Genomic DNA, 16,511 nt, shown 5'->3' with positions numbered 1-16,511 from the left:
GCGGGAACTTTTTTGACCAGCAGCATCAAGAACTCCGCAGCTGTTCTTACTACGCCCGCTTACAATTCGCGGGGGTTTCCGGAGAGATCTTTTCGTTGAGAAACGACGAGGTCCTCTTGAGTTCGAGTTCAGAATGGCGCAAAGCGCCGTGGGCAGGCTTTTCCGCTGCCAGAGTTGTCTCCGGCAGTCGGTAAGCTCGCCGTTCAGACAGACGCGCAGCTACTCAAAAAATGGTGTGTTGTGATCATAGTCATCCTTCAATATGGGTCATTGCTAATGTTGCAATTATCTGAAAGCTATCCCTTCCTTTTCTCAAACATCCTCTGCCGAACTCGACCAAGCCTTGCACCGGTTTCGCGAAGAGCTCTTCGTGCCCTTCTCCCTGGGTATCCAACAGAGAAAGTTGATTTTCCGACAAAAATACTCCGGTCGACTCGAAGAGGAACCCGTCGCAGTTACGATCGGTGACAATGAGCAATTCCTTCTCCGCCCGATGGACCACATGACGCGACCTCGCAAGGTTGAGATCTCGGACGTTGTGAAGTTGATGAAGACGACCAAGGACTGGCAGAACATCATCCCCTTCCTGATTGGATTGCGGACGGCAAAGCGTTATCTCGATAATGACCGCTGGGAATGGCTGATGCGCAAGGCCGCTGAGGCGGACGCTCTGGGAATCATGCTGGAATGTGCGAAGCAGTCGGAGAAGACGGGTCTGCGTCTGAACGATGCTGGCGTTGCGGGCAAGTACTTCTACGGATTGCACAAGAAGGCTCAGGCGGCGGATTTCAAGGGACCGGCCACTACCAAGGCATTGAGCCTGGCTCAACAAGCAGTCCAGCTGATGGAGGCTCCGGAGCACGTTGAACACGACATCGCGAAGGACCCGAGACGACGGCCGGCCGTGATCGGTGTGCTTCTCGAGCTGAGTGCTGCTCGTGCTCTCAATGAGTTCGAAGGTCGTGATGAGGGCGACCAAGTTGCCTCCTACGCACGAAGACTGTTGGCGACGTGGCCGCTCGGCTCTTTCGACGCCGAGATCACTAACTGGTACAACATCGAGGACATGCTCCAGCAGAACATTCCCATCTACAACGGAATCAAGTTGGCTCTGCAGGTGAACGGCATTGCCAGCAACAAGGCCCTCAGCTCGGAGCTGAAGGACCGGGCGGATAAATTGAGCAAGTTGATCACGAAGCAGAAGAAGAATGCTCCTGAGAAGGTCAAGGAGCGCCCCACTGAGGGTTACAAGCAGCTGCTTCAGTTCTTTTAAAGGATAAAGCACGAGGCTTCCGGTTCTATATTTTTCGTCATTGTGTTGATTACGATAACCTAACCCCCTTTTGTACATTACTTCAGTTCAACAGCGAGGGTCGTCTAAAGCAAAGAGATTCGAGATATAGATATTTCATTTGTGCCCTGCCAGAACACGTCTTTAGTAAATGAAGGCGTGCCAAAGGATGACTTGTGCGTAGGTCTACTCTGAGAATAGGATACGGATTTCAGGCGCGCCAATACCATGCTTACAGAGTGAGGCTATATTCACCACATCCCAACGAGGAGATTCCATATATAGTAGAGAAACTTTTGACTACATGAGATCATAATCGTTGACTGTTCAGCCTACGCTACGTATCAAAACAGCCCTATGCACTTAGGTGCAGTGTGTTGTCATCTCCGAAACGTCCAGACGCTGGCATAGTCGTTTTCCCAGACACGACTGCGGGACCAGCAACAGCAATCTAGAAGGGCCCAGTAAGTATCAACTCGAGAATTGTCATAATCTTGGAAATGAGATTCTTACCTGTCCCTCGACAGCTCTCTCGAGCCCTGCGTCTTCCGGGTGGCCCTTCAAAGTGACCTCGACGCTGCTCAACGGAGCACCGAAGTGGCTGAGGCCATCCTGACGTCTGTAGTCAAACACATTCGTCTGCGCGATGGCTCCTGCTACTCCTGGACCAGCCAAAGCGTATACAACTCGGGCCCCAGTAAAGATCCTCAGGTCAGCTAATTGTTCGGAGGAAAGACAATATTCGCCAGGCGCATCAGCCCGGTGGGAGATGAACAACAATCGAAGTTTGTCAAGTGAGAGCTCAGCCGTTGGCCCAATGTTGGCAAGCTTGGTAAGTAGATTCGAGCTGGGCATAGTGCCGGCATCGAGACTGCGCGCCTGGAACCATCTGCTAATCTTGGAGATGATGCCAGTGTGAGGTTCCATGAACTTCTTGTGGTACTCAGACATAGTCCGGGACGAGGCAACAATCGCTGTGGGTGAGACTCCCACGGTTGCGAGAGCGAAATCGACGCCCTCTCCAGCAACGGAGTTAAGAGCTATGGAAGCATTGGAGAACAAAGCCGCCAACACTAAGGACAATGGATAAGACCGAGACAGGGAATCTATCGAGAGCAGAAGGTCGTCAGATGTCAGACGCTGGTTGCGAGGCAGCGCAGAAATAAGCGCTCCAACGGCGGATACAAGATTCTGTGTATTGTCAATATTGTGGGAAACTATTCAATTTGGAGCCACATACCTTTGGTTCGTACTCGATAAATTCACCAACGCCTGACGCTGTCGGCCAAACAGTTGTGATGGACGGCGTCGGGGACTTGGGCTCCCATTCTGGAAGCTCAGAGGTGATGGAACCTTTCTTATCCTTGATGAGTTCATGCCAGACGGCAACCTCGAGACGACCTCCAATGCCCTCGGGCACTTGGTCCCACTCCATATGTCTGCTGCCCTGTTTCGCTACCCATAATACATGGCTAAGTTGCTGATTACCCTTCGTTACCACCGAGAGATCTACTGCACCAGCCTCCGCAATCAAGAGTTCTGCCTGAGATTTCTGGAGATACTCCGTAAGGACCTCTGAAGGGAGATTGTGTGGAATGATCACCGTCTTGAATCCGTAGAATGCGCCGGCTATCATGGCTTGTCAGTCCAACTGCGACAAGTCATTGCGTCAGGAAGGAAATCATGGCTGACCGAAAATAGCTCCCAAAAGTTCAATAGAATCAGACAGGCATATAACAACCGTATTAGCCTTTGAGTCCCTGATGTACTGTCCGATAACATTGATCTCTTGTGTGATATCGTCCAGGCTGTGTTCCTCGACGTGTCTTCCCAATACCGTATAGATCTTGCCCTTCTTTCCAGAAACCGATCCGTCGTCATTGACGGCGCCGCGCACAGCAGCTCTCCATATGTCGCGCAGGTCACCGTTGCGTCCGCCAGTCCATTTAGGCGCTCCAGGGTCCTTGATGTTCAACCCGGTCTTGAGCGGGAAACCGAACGGTGTCTCGAGGTTGCGATGTGCTGCAGATTCGCCTGGATGCCTCACAGGTGCCTCACTTGCCTGTCGAGCAAGCAGATATGGATGGCAGTCAGGCTCCTTTGAAGAGACTAGGCCGTAGACCAGAAATGCAACGATGATACCAGTAATCAGAGTAGAGTAAATATTCCAGTCAGACAGAAGCTCTGCTATGAATGCATCGAGCTTCGCCAGGCCCGATTCCTCTGCGGCCATGATTAGTACTCTTCCTCTCTGTGATGATAGTAATAATTAATACTAGATAAAGTCCAGCTCACGAAGATGACATGCGGAGTAAGTAGTGGCGCTCCGACCTGTCGGCGCTTGCGTCCGCGTCTAACGGAAACAGGCAGGGGAAAGCTGAAGCTCGCGCGCGTGAGAAGAACTCCCAGTGACCGGACGAATACCACCACAACAATCCAACACCCACGCCTCTCCTCGATCTCGTGGGGCATATGCCCTCCGTAGTCTTCTCATCCCCGCTCTAGATTGCCGTCGCCCTGATGCACGGGTGATAAAATTCTCGAGAAGGCTATTTTTAAGGTAAGTCGGTAGGTTTTCTTTCCAGGTGAGTGCATCCCCTAGCCAGCTCTGGAAACGGGACACCAGCTCATATCAGCATCATTTCAGTGCTTTTTGTGTGATTGAACTATTCTACAACAAATGGCGTCTTCTCCTTTTCCCTCGACGCCAAAAGCAACGCCAGCGACACCGTCTCAAGAGCCTGGGAAGTGGCGTCATCCCCGCCTCGATGAGATCGTTAGGCGACAAAATGCCGCTACATTCAGTGATCGCAATCTGAAGAAGCTTCTGTGGAATGGTGCTGCGCTCTTAGCGACTGCCTTCATTGGAGACAGCTTCAGATCATAGTGAGTGACCTGCTCAGCTGGCGCTTCGCCGTACTGACCCTTTTCAGTGCTTTCCGATTGCAGAAGCTCTTGAGTCTCCAAACATACCCAGAAATTTCTCTTCTGGTGCTACGGCTTTTCTTCGTCATGAACATCCTCATTGCATTATACCCACTCTTTGGACCGAAAGACGATCTCTCGGATATCCCGTTGACGCCAACACAACGTGCCCTGCTTGGCCTCGATCCCACCGCGACACCTCCTGCTACTGCCGGCACCGAGTATGTTACACCTCCACGATATCGTCTATCTGCTGGCTCTCGTCAAGCTAGCCCTGCAAGCCGGAGTACCTCGCCTCTATCGGCCAACGGTACAGTCTCTGGGAGGAATTCCACTGGCCCTTCTTTCTCGCCTACTCCAAGCCCACTGTTCCAAAAAGCGGTTACAAATGGAAGCAGAGAAAATGGACGCAGATCGAGTATCGGGTCGTCCTCTTCCTTGGGCTCCAGTTCGCTCTTCGGGGACTCGACGTTTAGCAGGGCTCCTGCAACTCCATCTCCGGTTGAACGCAAACGCTCGAGCTTGGGTGTCAGTAATAAATGGTTGTATGAAAAGAGCCGAAGACTATCGGCCGGTAGTGGTGTCCTTTAGATTCCATAGTCCTGGTTGTTGGGCATGGGCGTCATTGGCAAATGAGTGCGATGTTTGTAACTTTGGACTTGAGCCTCACAATGTGAAGATATGTCATGGAGTTAGGTACAATAGAGATAGCATTCTGTTCATTCATCATGTCCATTATTTCCTTTGCCACGAATTCAAGCCCGTGGCGTGGCTTGAAAACAAGCCATGGACCTGTTGTGTCTCGCGTGGGGAAGTCCCCGAGCTCCCGGAGTGCTAAATAGCAGAACCGCCTACTGTAGACTTCCCGCCGCGCATCTTGTTCGTAAAGCGGGCGGAGCGTAATGTACCCACCGAACAAGACTCTGTCACAATCGAGACATCTTCGACAACCAAGGCGCCCCTCAACAGATTGCTCTAGAGTGATCGTTTCTGTGGAATCTTTTGGTGCATGACGGACTCGCTTTCCTGAAGCGACCGGCCGCTATGGGAGCCTCGGAGTCCAAGCTTGTCTTCAAACAAGGTATCTTTCGGCTGTCCGAAGAGAAGGATATACCAGCTGATGATCCTTACTGGACCAGGGTTTGTGATTGCCCTCTATCTATCATATGTGCACTCGTGTCTTTTTTTAACTGACATGTGTGCTCAAGTTCTGGGAGCTCCCAGAATCAACAGAGGATGTGTTCAGCTTGTTCACGCCCGCGGACATACGGCGAACGCGAGATTCAGCATTGTCGAATTTAGAAACACTGATACTCGCAGTGACATCTCGCCTCATCGTACTGAAGAGCCATCCCTCATTTCCAGACCCCGAGCTCGCTCCAGACCGTGATGCACTCAACTGTGTGCGTGTCCTCACCCGCGTTCTCCCATTCGTCTACGAAGCGGACCACTTGGCGGACTGGGAAGAGAACTTCTTTTGGGCTCGTCGCAGGAAGAAGACCCGTGAGGCGCAGGTAGCCCCGGAAATACTCTTCGATGAAGCCCAGAACGGCAACGAGCAAGCGCAGACAGGAAGAGTGAAGAATAGCTACGAGGATGTTAAACCGCTGGCAGAAGAGCTAATCGACACCCTAGTCGATTTATTGTTCTACACTGGCTTTACGATACCCAGGCTACCTGCTGCTAAAAGTAAGGTCAGCTATGCGATATGGCAGAGCGGAGTGGGTTGCAACAGTGCAATGGGTTCCAGCAAGGAGTTCGAAAACAATCGATGCGAGATCCTCAGATTGTTGCTTACATTGACCGGAAAGGCGATGTATATGCCACCCAGTAAGATTGGCCGCCAAATGGGACTATTCCAACGCTAATGTATCTAGCTACACTACCTGTGCAAGGAGTGAAGGCCATCACGTACATTACAACTTGCCCCGATAAGCAGGTGGTTCTTACCTTGCTGTGCTCTCTATTGAATACAGTATGTGGTGTCCCTATCCTTGCCCTGCCCATCGTCATATCTTCTAATGGCATTGTCTGCAGACAATCAAGTACAACCCGGCATCGTGGAGAGTCCCGTATGACCATGTGGTTTGGAAGGACCCAAAGCAGATCTTGGTCATATACTGTCTGCAACTTTTGCTTGTGCTCCTTCTTTATCCCATCCCTGAAGATGGCCGTGGGACCCCGCCGAAGAATTATTATCGCCATTACTTCGGAAGGCTACACAGACCTCAGGACTTCCAGTTTATAGTCGATGGGATGACAAGGATCTTAAACCAACCGGTATGATACTACCTCAGGTTCTTGCCCTAACTCCGCTAACCTTATATAGATGCAAGTCACGACTTCCTACCTTCCGGGAAGTCAAAGAACTGTCAAATGGGCCCCTGAGATGCTGATGCTGTTCTGGGAAGCGCTACAGTGCAATAAACGGTTCAGGTCATTTATTATTGACTCACACCGCGCACATGACTTCGTCATCCTCTGTATATTCTATGCCATCGAATACAGGTCAGATCCTTCGAAACAAGGAGTGGTAAAGATGTGCATCTTTATCCTGCAGACCTTGAGCGTGGAAGCCAGCTTTGGAAAGAGCTTGAATAAGAAATTTGAGGCTCAGGATACATTACCGCAAACTATACGCATTACTCCGTTCAACGGTTCATATGCAGATTATCTGATCATGGTAAGTAGCGGTGTTATAAAATGGCCATCTAAGACTAACAAAAGAACTAGTCCGTACACACCTTGATGACTACGAGCAAAGGAAAACTGGACGCTGTTTATCCTGCTCTGCTGGCTATAATAAACAATATAGGCGCTTACGTACAACATTTGTCACCTGCCACATGCTCGAGGATTATACAACTGTTTTCTTCAATGTCTGCACCCAGCTTTCTGTTAGCCAACGAGACGAACCATGCACTCCTGTCATTGCTGCTGGAGTTCATCAACGCTGTCCTGGAGCACCAGTTTACGAGTGAGTCATGCTGACTTCGGTACATGTCTGGTATACCAGCTAACCACATCCAGGCAATCCTCACCTTGTATATGCAATCCTAAAGTCAAGACAGCGTTTTGAAGCAGTGAGAGCTTTTACCCTTGAGAGCGGGCAACAAGAAATTGAGCGTCAGAACCAACGCAGAAAGGCGGACGGTGGATCTAGCGACGGCCTCACTAGCCCCCGTCTATCTCAGTCTGTGGACGATCTACGAGCATCATCTGGCGTGCGGTCACCGTTAAGTCACATTCCCGAGGAAGGTGGCCCTTTTGCCATTGGCGGAGATGATTCAGATGAAGAAGCAGAGGCACAAGACACCCCATCGCAGTCGTCTCCGTCGGTCCAGAATTCTCGAACGCCATCAATTTCATCGACTGCGGATGACAGCGTCCCATTGCAGTTGCGAGGGATGTCTGAAAAAGCGCGGGGGAAAATGCCCGCCGGGGCAACATTCTCCAGACAGAATAGTACAACCAGTCTAAGCAGTTATACCGGCCCTATCACATCTGCTTCGGCTGGTTTTACTCCAACTGCAGGTTGGGTAAGCTTTTCCTGGCACCTCCAACTAGTCGCAAGTTGCTAACATACGGACTCAGCTGGAGTCATGGTTGCCTGAACTTCCCCTTCATACCATCCTCACCATTATCTCCGCTATTTCCTCTCATGTTCCAGATTCTGCATTGAAGTCCTCTTCCAGCCCAGAGGGTCGTACATTGATCTCGAACCTGCCCTCGTTTTCCGACGAGCCTCAGATCAACAACATCCTCTCAGAACCTACCTCTATTCGTGTGCATTCTTTCGAATGGTCTGCACTCTCGATGGGTTGGTATGAGTCCCTGCTCTGGGGCTTCATTTTCGCGAGCGAGATGGTCGTTGGGTCTGCGTCGGGTTCAACTCCTGGCACTGTTGGTGTGTGGAACGGCACAGGTATCAGGCTGTTCAGAGTACAAGAAACAGCAGTTCAAGGACCTACGTTGCTCGCCCCTAAGGGTGCTGTGGATGCTGTTGGAAGCAGTCTGGTGCAGCGCATCGGAAACCTAAACCTCCGAGGACGAAACAACAGCGTACAGGATACGCAAAATACGTCCAGATCACCTAGTGTGCGGGAGGTCTAGGCAGCAGGTGTCTTTTTCTCTCTTTCTTTTCTCTACCTTCTCATGTTCGGGGATACCACCTGTTGACTTGACAGCACAGCGGGAGTTCGGTGGTCTCATTAGGTCGGGTTATGATTCCTTGCAGGAGCCGTTCTATTCAAGAGATCGTGTCTTCCAAAGGTTCTCGGCCATGGTGTTTTAGTCATCATGTTCTTTCTGTATTTCATTTTTAATTTGAACAGCTTTAACGCATGGTAAATAGTCGGTTTTATGAAACATGTGGTTATCCAGGGAGGCACTTGAATCGAGTATATTACCAAAAACAGCAGTGTCCATAGAACAGTATGCAATCTATACATGATAAACTTCTATATAGAAGGCAATTCCATTTGGACTAGAGCAGGAGTATTAGACTGATCGCTTTGCGTTGTCATACCACGTGCGGAGAAGATTGGCGCTGGACCCGTCACTTGTGGACCTGCACGGCAACCGAAAGAGCATGGCGCTCAGCCAGCTATCAGAGCTCGCCATACCGTTGCCAGCACGCGCATAGTAATTATATCTCTTCATCTTCATTCTTTAATCGAGAAGCTCTCCAGGCTTCTCTCTCCCTTCGTTCAATTGTGCCTTTTGCAAAATGAGAGTCTTACCATCCGCGTCGACGTCATCCGTCCTCTCCGCAACCTCCGCGGTTTTGCTGGCGAGCGCGCAGCTCGTTGCGGGAACGTTGAGCTCGTCGAATCTGCAGAATGTCTTGAAGAATACGCATCGAAGCGATGAGTACCGGTATCCTACGGATTTTACAAGAGGAATTTTCCCCGTGAGTGTCCCATTTGATTCCGCTGGTATCCGAAGCTACCTCTGAGAAACGTGGACTACATATGCTAATTCGTTACCGGGATGGCTTTAGATTCCGGTTCACTCGCACAAGTATGCCACCTTCCTTCGAGCTCCAATTGACAGAAGCCCCGGTGCATTGGTTAGCAGATGCTGACGGCGTCAAGCGATTACTGGAGAGATGTGCCCTTCTACACCGGTAGGACAAGATTGTTAGGTGACAACTAATTCAGGAAGTGACTGATGGGCGTTTTCGCAGGTCTGTCCCACGGTTGCGCATCGACGGAGGCAGATGTCTGGCTATACAATGGTACTCTTTATGTGCGTTACAGTTCTGTCTCGTGGGCTGTAAAACTCCGGGTGAAGCTCATAGCTATGGCAGGTTGGTCACGAGCAGTCTGCTCTGACTGAGGCACGCACCCTCGAGTCTTTGTACATCAATCCTATACTTGATGTCCTGAAAAGGCAGAACCCAACCACTCGTTTCGTAACATCACCTACGAAGAAGTGAGTAAGATCAATTGCTGCGATAATATTGATGTCCAGTGCTATGATGATTGACACTCGATTTTCTTAGTGGCGTCTTTGACACCGTCTCTGACCAGACTCTCTACTTCTTCATAGATCTCAAGACCTCCGGTCCTGAGACCTTGAACGCCGTCATAGAGGCGCTGCAGCCGCTTCGAGATGCGGGCTATCTGACTACTCTGAAGGATAACAAGACATTGACCAATGCTCCAGTGACCATCATTGGCACAGGCAATACGCCTCTGGAGCTTGTCGGTCCAATTGCTGACCGCGACTACTTCTATGACGCTCCTCTCGCATCCTTGAATGAGACGGAATACGCTGGAGTTACGTCTTTAATATCACCTATCGCCTCCGCGGACTTCCAGTCTATTTTTGGCACCGTGTCAGACACAGACCCCGTCTTCACGGATGAGCAATTGAGCATTCTCCGCGCACAGATTGCTACCGCTAAGAGTCGTGGCATTGGAGCCAGATACTGGGACACTCCATACTACCCCATCAGGCTGAGAAATGCCGTCTGGCGGGAGCTGCTGAAGGAAGGAGTCGGGTTGCTTAACGCAGATGATCTCGACGCTGTCGCAGAATTCTTCTAGTAATGACTGCCAATCACAATAAGATATTATTACACTTTTGGTATTACTCGGCCCCGGTGCTTTTATAGAGTCATATTTGACTCCAATCCAGGCACTGCACTGAATAGAAACCCATGGTTGTGCTGTAAAGACTCCTCGACGAATCGGGTAATATTGGTTCAGCCAAAGTATATCACTTCACGTGACCGTGAACGTCCATCGAACGCGTCTATCCAGGAGACGCGTTCGTCTGCCGAAGACCAACTGATGGCTTTGAGGACGGCGTGCATATGTCCCACGCTGTGCCCTATTCTTACATAGCTTAAACGGGGAATAATTGAATCGTGCCAATGTCAAAACTCGAGCTGGGTGATCTCCTCGCTGAGGTACTCCCGAAGGATGTGGGGATCACCGTTCGCCATGTCTCGACGACCCCAACCCAGTGCGACGCTATCTTTTCGGCTCCTCCAGGAGAAGAGCCTGAAGTTACATATCGTGAAAGTCATTTTCTAACCATTTCTATCAAACCTGGTGAGAATGAATGCCGCGATATCCTGGTCTTTGGCATGGAGGTTTTGGTCTATAGCACAGATCGCCTTACGACCCTCTTTGTCTCCAAAGCCGATTCTACCGGGTACCTGCATCTGCTGAAAGCTCCACCGAAACTATCTCTGCTCAGGACCATTTCGACGACTTTTTTGTCGTATTTGGTGAAGACCCGTCAGCGTCCCGGCATCCGTCTGGTCTTGTCATTGTTCGCGCGCGCGCAGAACCAGTACTTGTTTCCCGGAAGCATTGACAATTCAGGGAAGCATATTCTCGACGACAGAGGTCTGATCAAATGGTGGTGTCGCGCATTCGATCCCATTCTGAGAGAACATGAACCGGAATCGTCGTCAAAGGATAAGGCTATACTCGACCAGACCGTCGAATCTGCCAAAAGCTCCGCTACTGCCTATTTGATTGTACCGGGATGCGACAAATTCGAAACGAGGGCCTTCTTCCCGCCAACAGCAAAGACGGATGATCCAAACCGGCCAAGATGGGTAAACTCGTATCCATTGCATCAGATTTGCATGAATCCAGAGGCTCCTCCGAGGTGCCTCGTGCCTCGATTCCCTGATGATCCCAAAGCGCGCTTTCTCGAAGACTTGGACGATGAGCTACCGACATCAACGGATGCAGGGAATTCCTCTGAGACTGCCGGACAATGGCGAAGCGTCAAGTCCTTGAGCCAATTCTGGGAGCTGATGGCTTTCCGGCAGGAATGCTCGGCGGGAAGGCTTGTTGGGTTCTTATGGTTGGTTGTCAACCCTCCAGGACTCATCAATTCAGATGATATGGCTGGACACCAGACACGGACTTCTGCCGACGGTGTTCTTTTATCTACTACACTTCCCACAGGGGAGGCGTCAGAAACAATCGTCAATCCATCCGCTCCTTCTGGCGCAACACAAGAAGCATTGGAAAATCCTGTTCCACCGGAGAGTACTGAGGATAAGGACAAACTTTCAGCTGCAATCCCTCAGTTACCCAACGTATCAGAAAGTATCCCGCCTTCAAATTGTACTGGTGGTACACACGCGTTCCATTGGCCTGAAGCTGGCCGTGGACATGTGGTCCTGAGTGACCGTGATTATAAGACTGCAAACGACTGTCTCATTGATCAAGACTTTGAAACGCAAGAACTTGCTGTGGCTAGTACGAAGACATGGGTTGACAAAGTTGCCTCTCTCGCAGACGAGTTGATCTGGGGTGAACGCGTGGTGGGAAAGAAATCTATCAACGAGGGTTCTTCGAGTCAGTCTGAGACGGCCAATCTCATGGATATCGGCCTCGTCCGCAAAAGGAAGAAGGAGGCAAAGGATGACAACACCGCTGCCAAAACGGCAAGTGATGCAGCTGGCCCAGAAGCTGCAGACATAACATCTAAGCCAGATGGTTCCCAACCATCGGGAACCGTTAATGTTCTTAATGCCAACTTCATCAGGAAAAAGAAGAAGACATGACGGAAATTCGAGTCCATATCTATTCGAGGAGGTTCGGAGTTCTATCGGTTGTTTTAAAGAAAAAGCGAACCGGCTTTAGCGTGGAGTTGGAAGGGGAAGGGCGTTGGGAGGTCCAGGAGTTTCATGCTGGCCTTCTTACAGGATATCCGCGGGATTTGGGTGGTGATTTTTGATTGTCTTGTTTTTCTGCGTAACTCCTCAATCTAAGCGTTAACTAGTTACCTATACTAAAATCGGAGATGGTGCTATCAAGGCTCATACTCTAGGTTCCAGTACGGTTAGCCGCTAATCCGTATTACTATTCCATATTGATCTATATCCATATATCCATAGGCTTTTGGCTCCGTGAGATACGAGACAATTACAATATTTGGCCTGCCTGCTTTAGAGTTCACTGCAACACGAAGCTTTCATGATTTTGCTTCTCTCTTTGCCAGTGCTTATAAGAGGCCAGGCTGCCGTGTTGGTCTCTTACTTGTTTGATGTATCTCCTATACCCTATTGCCCTATTATTCGCATGTCTCCTGCCCCTGCTCATAACTCATAAAACAATCTCAGTCGCACACATGCGTCGTGAACCTCGATGCTCCATGTCTCCGTGAAACATAGACCATGTCAATGATCATCAGGACCAGGAAGGGCTTGATTCTCCGGATCAATGGGAGATAATCCCCAGCTAGGCTTTCCGTGGGTTTCTTTCTACAAATGGCACCAGCACCAGATCACTGACAACCCAGCCAAATTCCCCCCAGTCAACTTCCCACGAGTGGGCGCCATATCCATCACAAAACACCACGAACCGAGATTTCCGTCAGGTACGATCGCGTCCGACGGCAGAGGTGAGGTTCGCGCTCCACCTTGAAGCCCGGCGCGGCCGGGAACCGGTCAATGTCTCAGCAGAAGCAAAGTCCACCTTCTGGTAGACACTGACCACAACAAAAGAACACGACAGCTCCGCCCCATCCGGCCTGGACGTGTGGAACGCAAGTGCTGATCGTACGGAGGCTAATTGTTTATTTCTTTTTCGCCTCTCTTTTTCATTCATTCTTAGAATGTACCTTTCGCCGAGTGTGATCGCCCTGTCCAGTCTGCCCGCCTATAACCGTGTTTGCCCATGCTAGAAGTCAGGCCCGACCCGACCTCCCGCAATGTCGGTAGCGGCCATGACGCACCTTCATGGCTTGTCGCGCTGGGTTGGGTTGGTTTGATATGGTATGTTGTGGTTGTGGCGGTATGTACTTTGGGATATCTGCAGATGTAAGTGCGGTTTCTGTTATGCCCTGGGATGGCGTTCAAGTGGGAGTTCAGTTGCTGAGTCGGGGACACTCTTGATATCAGATGGAGACACTACTCTCGCAGACCCAACAAATCAATCTCCTCCGCTTCCCCTGAGGCTCCTCATATAACCGTCATCCGTCCTATCAAGGGTCTCGAACCGCATCTCTACGAATGTCTGGCATCGACCTTCCGACAAGACTACCCCAGCGACAAGTTGACCATATACTTCTGCGTGGAAACTCGTGCAGATCCCGCCGTGTCAATTATCGAGAATGTGCTCGCGGATTTTCCACATGCGGACGCCCGTCTGTATGTGGAGGAGGAAGACCCATTGCTGCATGGCGACAGCTCCGATTCCTACGACTTGGGTCCTAATCCCAAGATTAGGAACATGAGCCGTGCTTATCGGGAGGCAAAGGGAGACATTGTGTGGATTATAGATTGCAACGTTTGGGTTGGAAAGGGTGTCTGTGGCCGAATGGTGGACAGACTTTGCGGCTTTGGTTCCAGCAAGGGCTACAGATATAAGTTCGTGCACCACGTTCCCATTGTGGTGGATGTGGATGAAGACAATGGGCTGGGACCGGAGCGTCAGTCGCTACTCCATCCTCAAAACAAGGGTAATGCAGCGGAACCATCGGACGTCTCGACTCTACTTCGAACAGCTGGTGGTCGACTGGAAGAGCTGTTCATGTCATCATCGCATGCGAAAATGTATACCGCCATCAACACCGTCCTCATCGCGCCATGCATTGTGGGCAAATCAAACATGTTCCGCCGCTCGCATCTCGACTATCTCACGGCGCCTTCGCCGACCGATCCTCACCGACGGAATCCCGGCATAGATTACTTTTCTGATAATATCTGCGAGGACCATCTCATCGGAGATCTACTCTGGAAGAACAAGATCCGAGAAGAGAAGGAAGCAGGCGAGCGCTGGGGGAAGCATGGCATAGTTTTCGGGGATTTCGCCTTCCAACCTGTCGCGAATATGAGTGTCAAAGCCTACATTGCACGTCGGGTACGATGGCTACGTGTACGGAAGTTTACTGTTCTTCTAGCCACCCTCGTTGAACCCGGGACGGAATCTCTGCTGTGCTCTGTCTACGGTGCTTTCGGTATCACCACCTCCCTGGCACCATACTGTCAGCGCAATGGGTATGAGTTCTGTTCGCACCTGACCAGCTGGACCGCTTTTTTCGCTTTGTGGTTCCTTAGCATCGTCCTGTGGGCCGCAGTCGACTGGACGCAGTATCTGAAATTGCATTCCGCACAAACAGTCGAGCTAGACGAGAACACTCCTTCTTTTGTCAGGCCCAGAGCTAAGGGCGCTGCCGCAAGAAGACCGTTCTTGCATTGGCTAGCTGCATGGATCGGACGCGAGGGTCTGGCACTACCGATCTGGATATGGGCTTTTTACGGCGGTGTCACTGTCGTGTGGAGAGATAGGGTGTTTAGAGTCGGTCTCGACATGAAGGTCAGAGAGATAGGCCAGGTCTGTGGAAATGGCGGACCTGTGTCCATGGACAGTTCTTATGACGACATTCCCCCAGCGCTGAATAGTAAGGTGACGAGTCAGAGTCGAAGTTCTGGAGATAGGAACAAAGTCAGACGCGATTAGGGAGAAGGGTTATATCCACTACCGATGATCTTTTCTCACATACACAAATTTTATACCATGTGCAATTATCGTCAGCTATTTCAACAAATATATTCGATCAAATATATCTATCAACCGAGTACATCGATGCTTCAAAAATTATAAAATACCAAAGATAACGAGCCTCTTTTCTTAGGAAAGTCAAGTACGCCAAAAACCCCGACATACACAAGCATATAAAGACGGATATCCTCTTCTTTTCATGCTCGTATTTATGCGTTCGTCTTCTCAACACCTTCCATATCTTCTCCCTTACTTCCATCCCCTTCTCCCTCGGCACCGACTCCACTCTCCAACCCAGCTCCCTTCTCACATCCCAATAACCACTCTACGACCTCCTGGCCCTTGGGAATCTTACCCGTTCCCACCTCCTTGCCTTCTCCTACCTCAGCTTGAGCCTCTGCTTCTTGATCTTTCTCCTCCTCTCCCTCCTTCTCCTCCGTCGACCAAGCCGTCCGCTCAGCAAGGAAGACGGCATCATGGCCTGCATCATTCTTAATGTCGATATCAGCACCAGCCTCAACGAGGGCCTTGACGCAGTCAAGATGCGTGTTCAACGCAGCCCAATGCAGAGGCGTGTTTCCGGAGTGATTGCGGTGGTTGATTATCGACGAGGGAGATGATGCTGATGAGAGGGTGGTGAGGAGATATGAGAGGATTTCTAGACGATTATTAGCCCTGTTCAAGCTGCTTCAGAAACACGGGAAAGGGTCCGCGAGGGAAGTCCCATGAAAGACCCAGAGATTATACAACAAGAAGAAGAAGAAGAAGCAGAAGAATAACAATGATAATAAGCAAAATGGGAATACATACCAACATTCCCATTCGCAGCCGGCCAATGCAAAAGACACGCCCCCGTACCTCCCTCGCTTTCATCTTCCGTATCGACAGCAGACTCGATGATCACTGCGGCCGAACAGCCGTGCTCCTTACTAAGGTTCTCGATATCGGTCTTCAGAGCATCGAGATCGCCAGACCGAGCATCATAGATGAGGTCGTCGATCGCCTCGAATGAGAGTGCGATAGGCGCTTTGTGCTGGCTCATTGGCATGGTTGCGTTGCCTCTTTTTTTCTGCAGTAAGTCTTTTCCTTTCCTGAGGTTGAGGTTCTAATTTTGAGATTCCGGGATAATAGCTCTTAATGAGGATGGTGGCGGGGGTATCAAAGAAGATAAAGAAAGAAAGAAAGGGAGTTCTGGAGAAGAGATTAGCACTGGTCTTTTCGACGTGGTTGCGTTGGTTTCTTTTTTTTCAATAGGCAACATAAGTGTCCATGTATCAACAATCAAAACAAAAGGGTTAAAAAAACATCACTGA

At 50.4% G+C, this 16,511-nt stretch overlaps 8 protein-coding genes across 8 annotated transcripts; 6 read left to right on the top strand and 2 right to left on the bottom strand.

Moving 5' to 3' along the window:
• Positions 1-133: 133 nt before the first annotated feature.
• Positions 134-1,273, top strand: C8Q69DRAFT_441335 (hypothetical protein; the record flags this gene model as incomplete). The annotated part of the gene is made up of 2 exons (XM_028628738.1): positions 134-233; positions 297-1,273. The coding sequence occupies 2 exons, from the start codon at positions 134-136 to the stop codon at positions 1,271-1,273; spliced, it is 1,077 nt and encodes a 358-aa protein (XP_028489942.1).
• Positions 1,274-1,646: 373 nt separating this feature from the next.
• C8Q69DRAFT_441334 (hypothetical protein) lies at positions 1,647-3,524 on the bottom strand (the record flags this gene model as incomplete). Its single annotated transcript, XM_028628737.1, has 4 exons — positions 1,647-1,742; positions 1,805-2,482; positions 2,532-2,920; positions 2,984-3,524. The coding sequence occupies 4 exons, from the start codon at positions 3,522-3,524 to the stop codon at positions 1,647-1,649; spliced, it is 1,704 nt and encodes a 567-aa protein (XP_028489941.1).
• Positions 3,525-3,601: 77 nt separating this feature from the next.
• Positions 3,602-5,066, top strand: C8Q69DRAFT_54111 (nuclear pore complex component-domain-containing protein). The gene is made up of 3 exons (XM_028633767.1): positions 3,602-3,876; positions 3,939-4,177; positions 4,225-5,066. Exons 2-3 carry the CDS (start codon positions 3,972-3,974, stop codon positions 4,805-4,807), a joined length of 789 nt encoding a protein of 262 aa, XP_028489940.1. The 5' UTR covers positions 3,602-3,876; positions 3,939-3,971; the 3' UTR covers positions 4,808-5,066.
• A 91-nt stretch (positions 5,067-5,157) lies between these two features.
• On the top strand, positions 5,158-8,773 carry C8Q69DRAFT_54504 (proteins containing regions of low-complexity). The gene is made up of 8 exons (XM_028633770.1): positions 5,158-5,356; positions 5,425-6,046; positions 6,094-6,191; positions 6,254-6,496; positions 6,546-6,899; positions 6,950-7,193; positions 7,247-7,755; positions 7,811-8,773. The coding sequence occupies exons 1-8, from the start codon at positions 5,261-5,263 to the stop codon at positions 8,327-8,329; spliced, it is 2,685 nt and encodes an 894-aa protein (XP_028489939.1). The 5' UTR covers positions 5,158-5,260; the 3' UTR covers positions 8,330-8,773.
• A 28-nt stretch (positions 8,774-8,801) lies between these two features.
• C8Q69DRAFT_454425 (hypothetical protein) lies at positions 8,802-10,507 on the top strand. Its single transcript, XM_028629699.1, has 6 exons — positions 8,802-9,128; positions 9,219-9,238; positions 9,313-9,344; positions 9,405-9,466; positions 9,528-9,652; positions 9,723-10,507. The coding sequence occupies exons 1-6, from the start codon at positions 8,946-8,948 to the stop codon at positions 10,267-10,269; spliced, it is 969 nt and encodes a 322-aa protein (XP_028489938.1). The 5' UTR covers positions 8,802-8,945; the 3' UTR covers positions 10,270-10,507.
• On the top strand, positions 10,506-12,574 carry C8Q69DRAFT_454419 (putative DNA damage response protein Rtt109). Its single transcript, XM_028629698.1, has one exon. The coding sequence runs from the start codon at positions 10,599-10,601 to the stop codon at positions 12,255-12,257; it is 1,659 nt and encodes a 552-aa protein (XP_028489937.1). The 5' UTR covers positions 10,506-10,598; the 3' UTR covers positions 12,258-12,574.
• Positions 12,575-13,371: 797 nt separating this feature from the next.
• C8Q69DRAFT_484842 (ceramide glucosyltransferase) lies at positions 13,372-15,156 on the top strand (the record flags this gene model as incomplete). Its single annotated transcript, XM_028631791.1, has 3 exons — positions 13,372-13,514; positions 13,596-15,043; positions 15,089-15,156. The coding sequence occupies 3 exons, from the start codon at positions 13,372-13,374 to the stop codon at positions 15,154-15,156; spliced, it is 1,659 nt and encodes a 552-aa protein (XP_028489936.1).
• A 251-nt stretch (positions 15,157-15,407) lies between these two features.
• C8Q69DRAFT_441328 (ankyrin repeat protein) lies at positions 15,408-16,246 on the bottom strand (the record flags this gene model as incomplete). The annotated part of the gene is made up of 2 exons (XM_028628736.1): positions 15,408-15,856; positions 16,009-16,246. 2 exons carry the CDS (start codon positions 16,244-16,246, stop codon positions 15,408-15,410), a joined length of 687 nt encoding a protein of 228 aa, XP_028489935.1.
• Between the last annotated feature and the right edge of the window lie 265 nt (positions 16,247-16,511).

Source organism: Paecilomyces variotii (genome assembly GCF_004022145.1).
Source record: "Paecilomyces variotii strain CBS 101075 chromosome Unknown C8Q69scaffold_1, whole genome shotgun sequence".
In the NCBI taxonomy this organism is placed as follows: Eukaryota; Fungi; Ascomycota; class Eurotiomycetes; order Eurotiales; family Thermoascaceae; genus Paecilomyces; species Paecilomyces variotii.
Note: the sequence above shows the minus strand (reverse complement) of the source record. Positions and strands in the feature narration are given on the sequence as shown.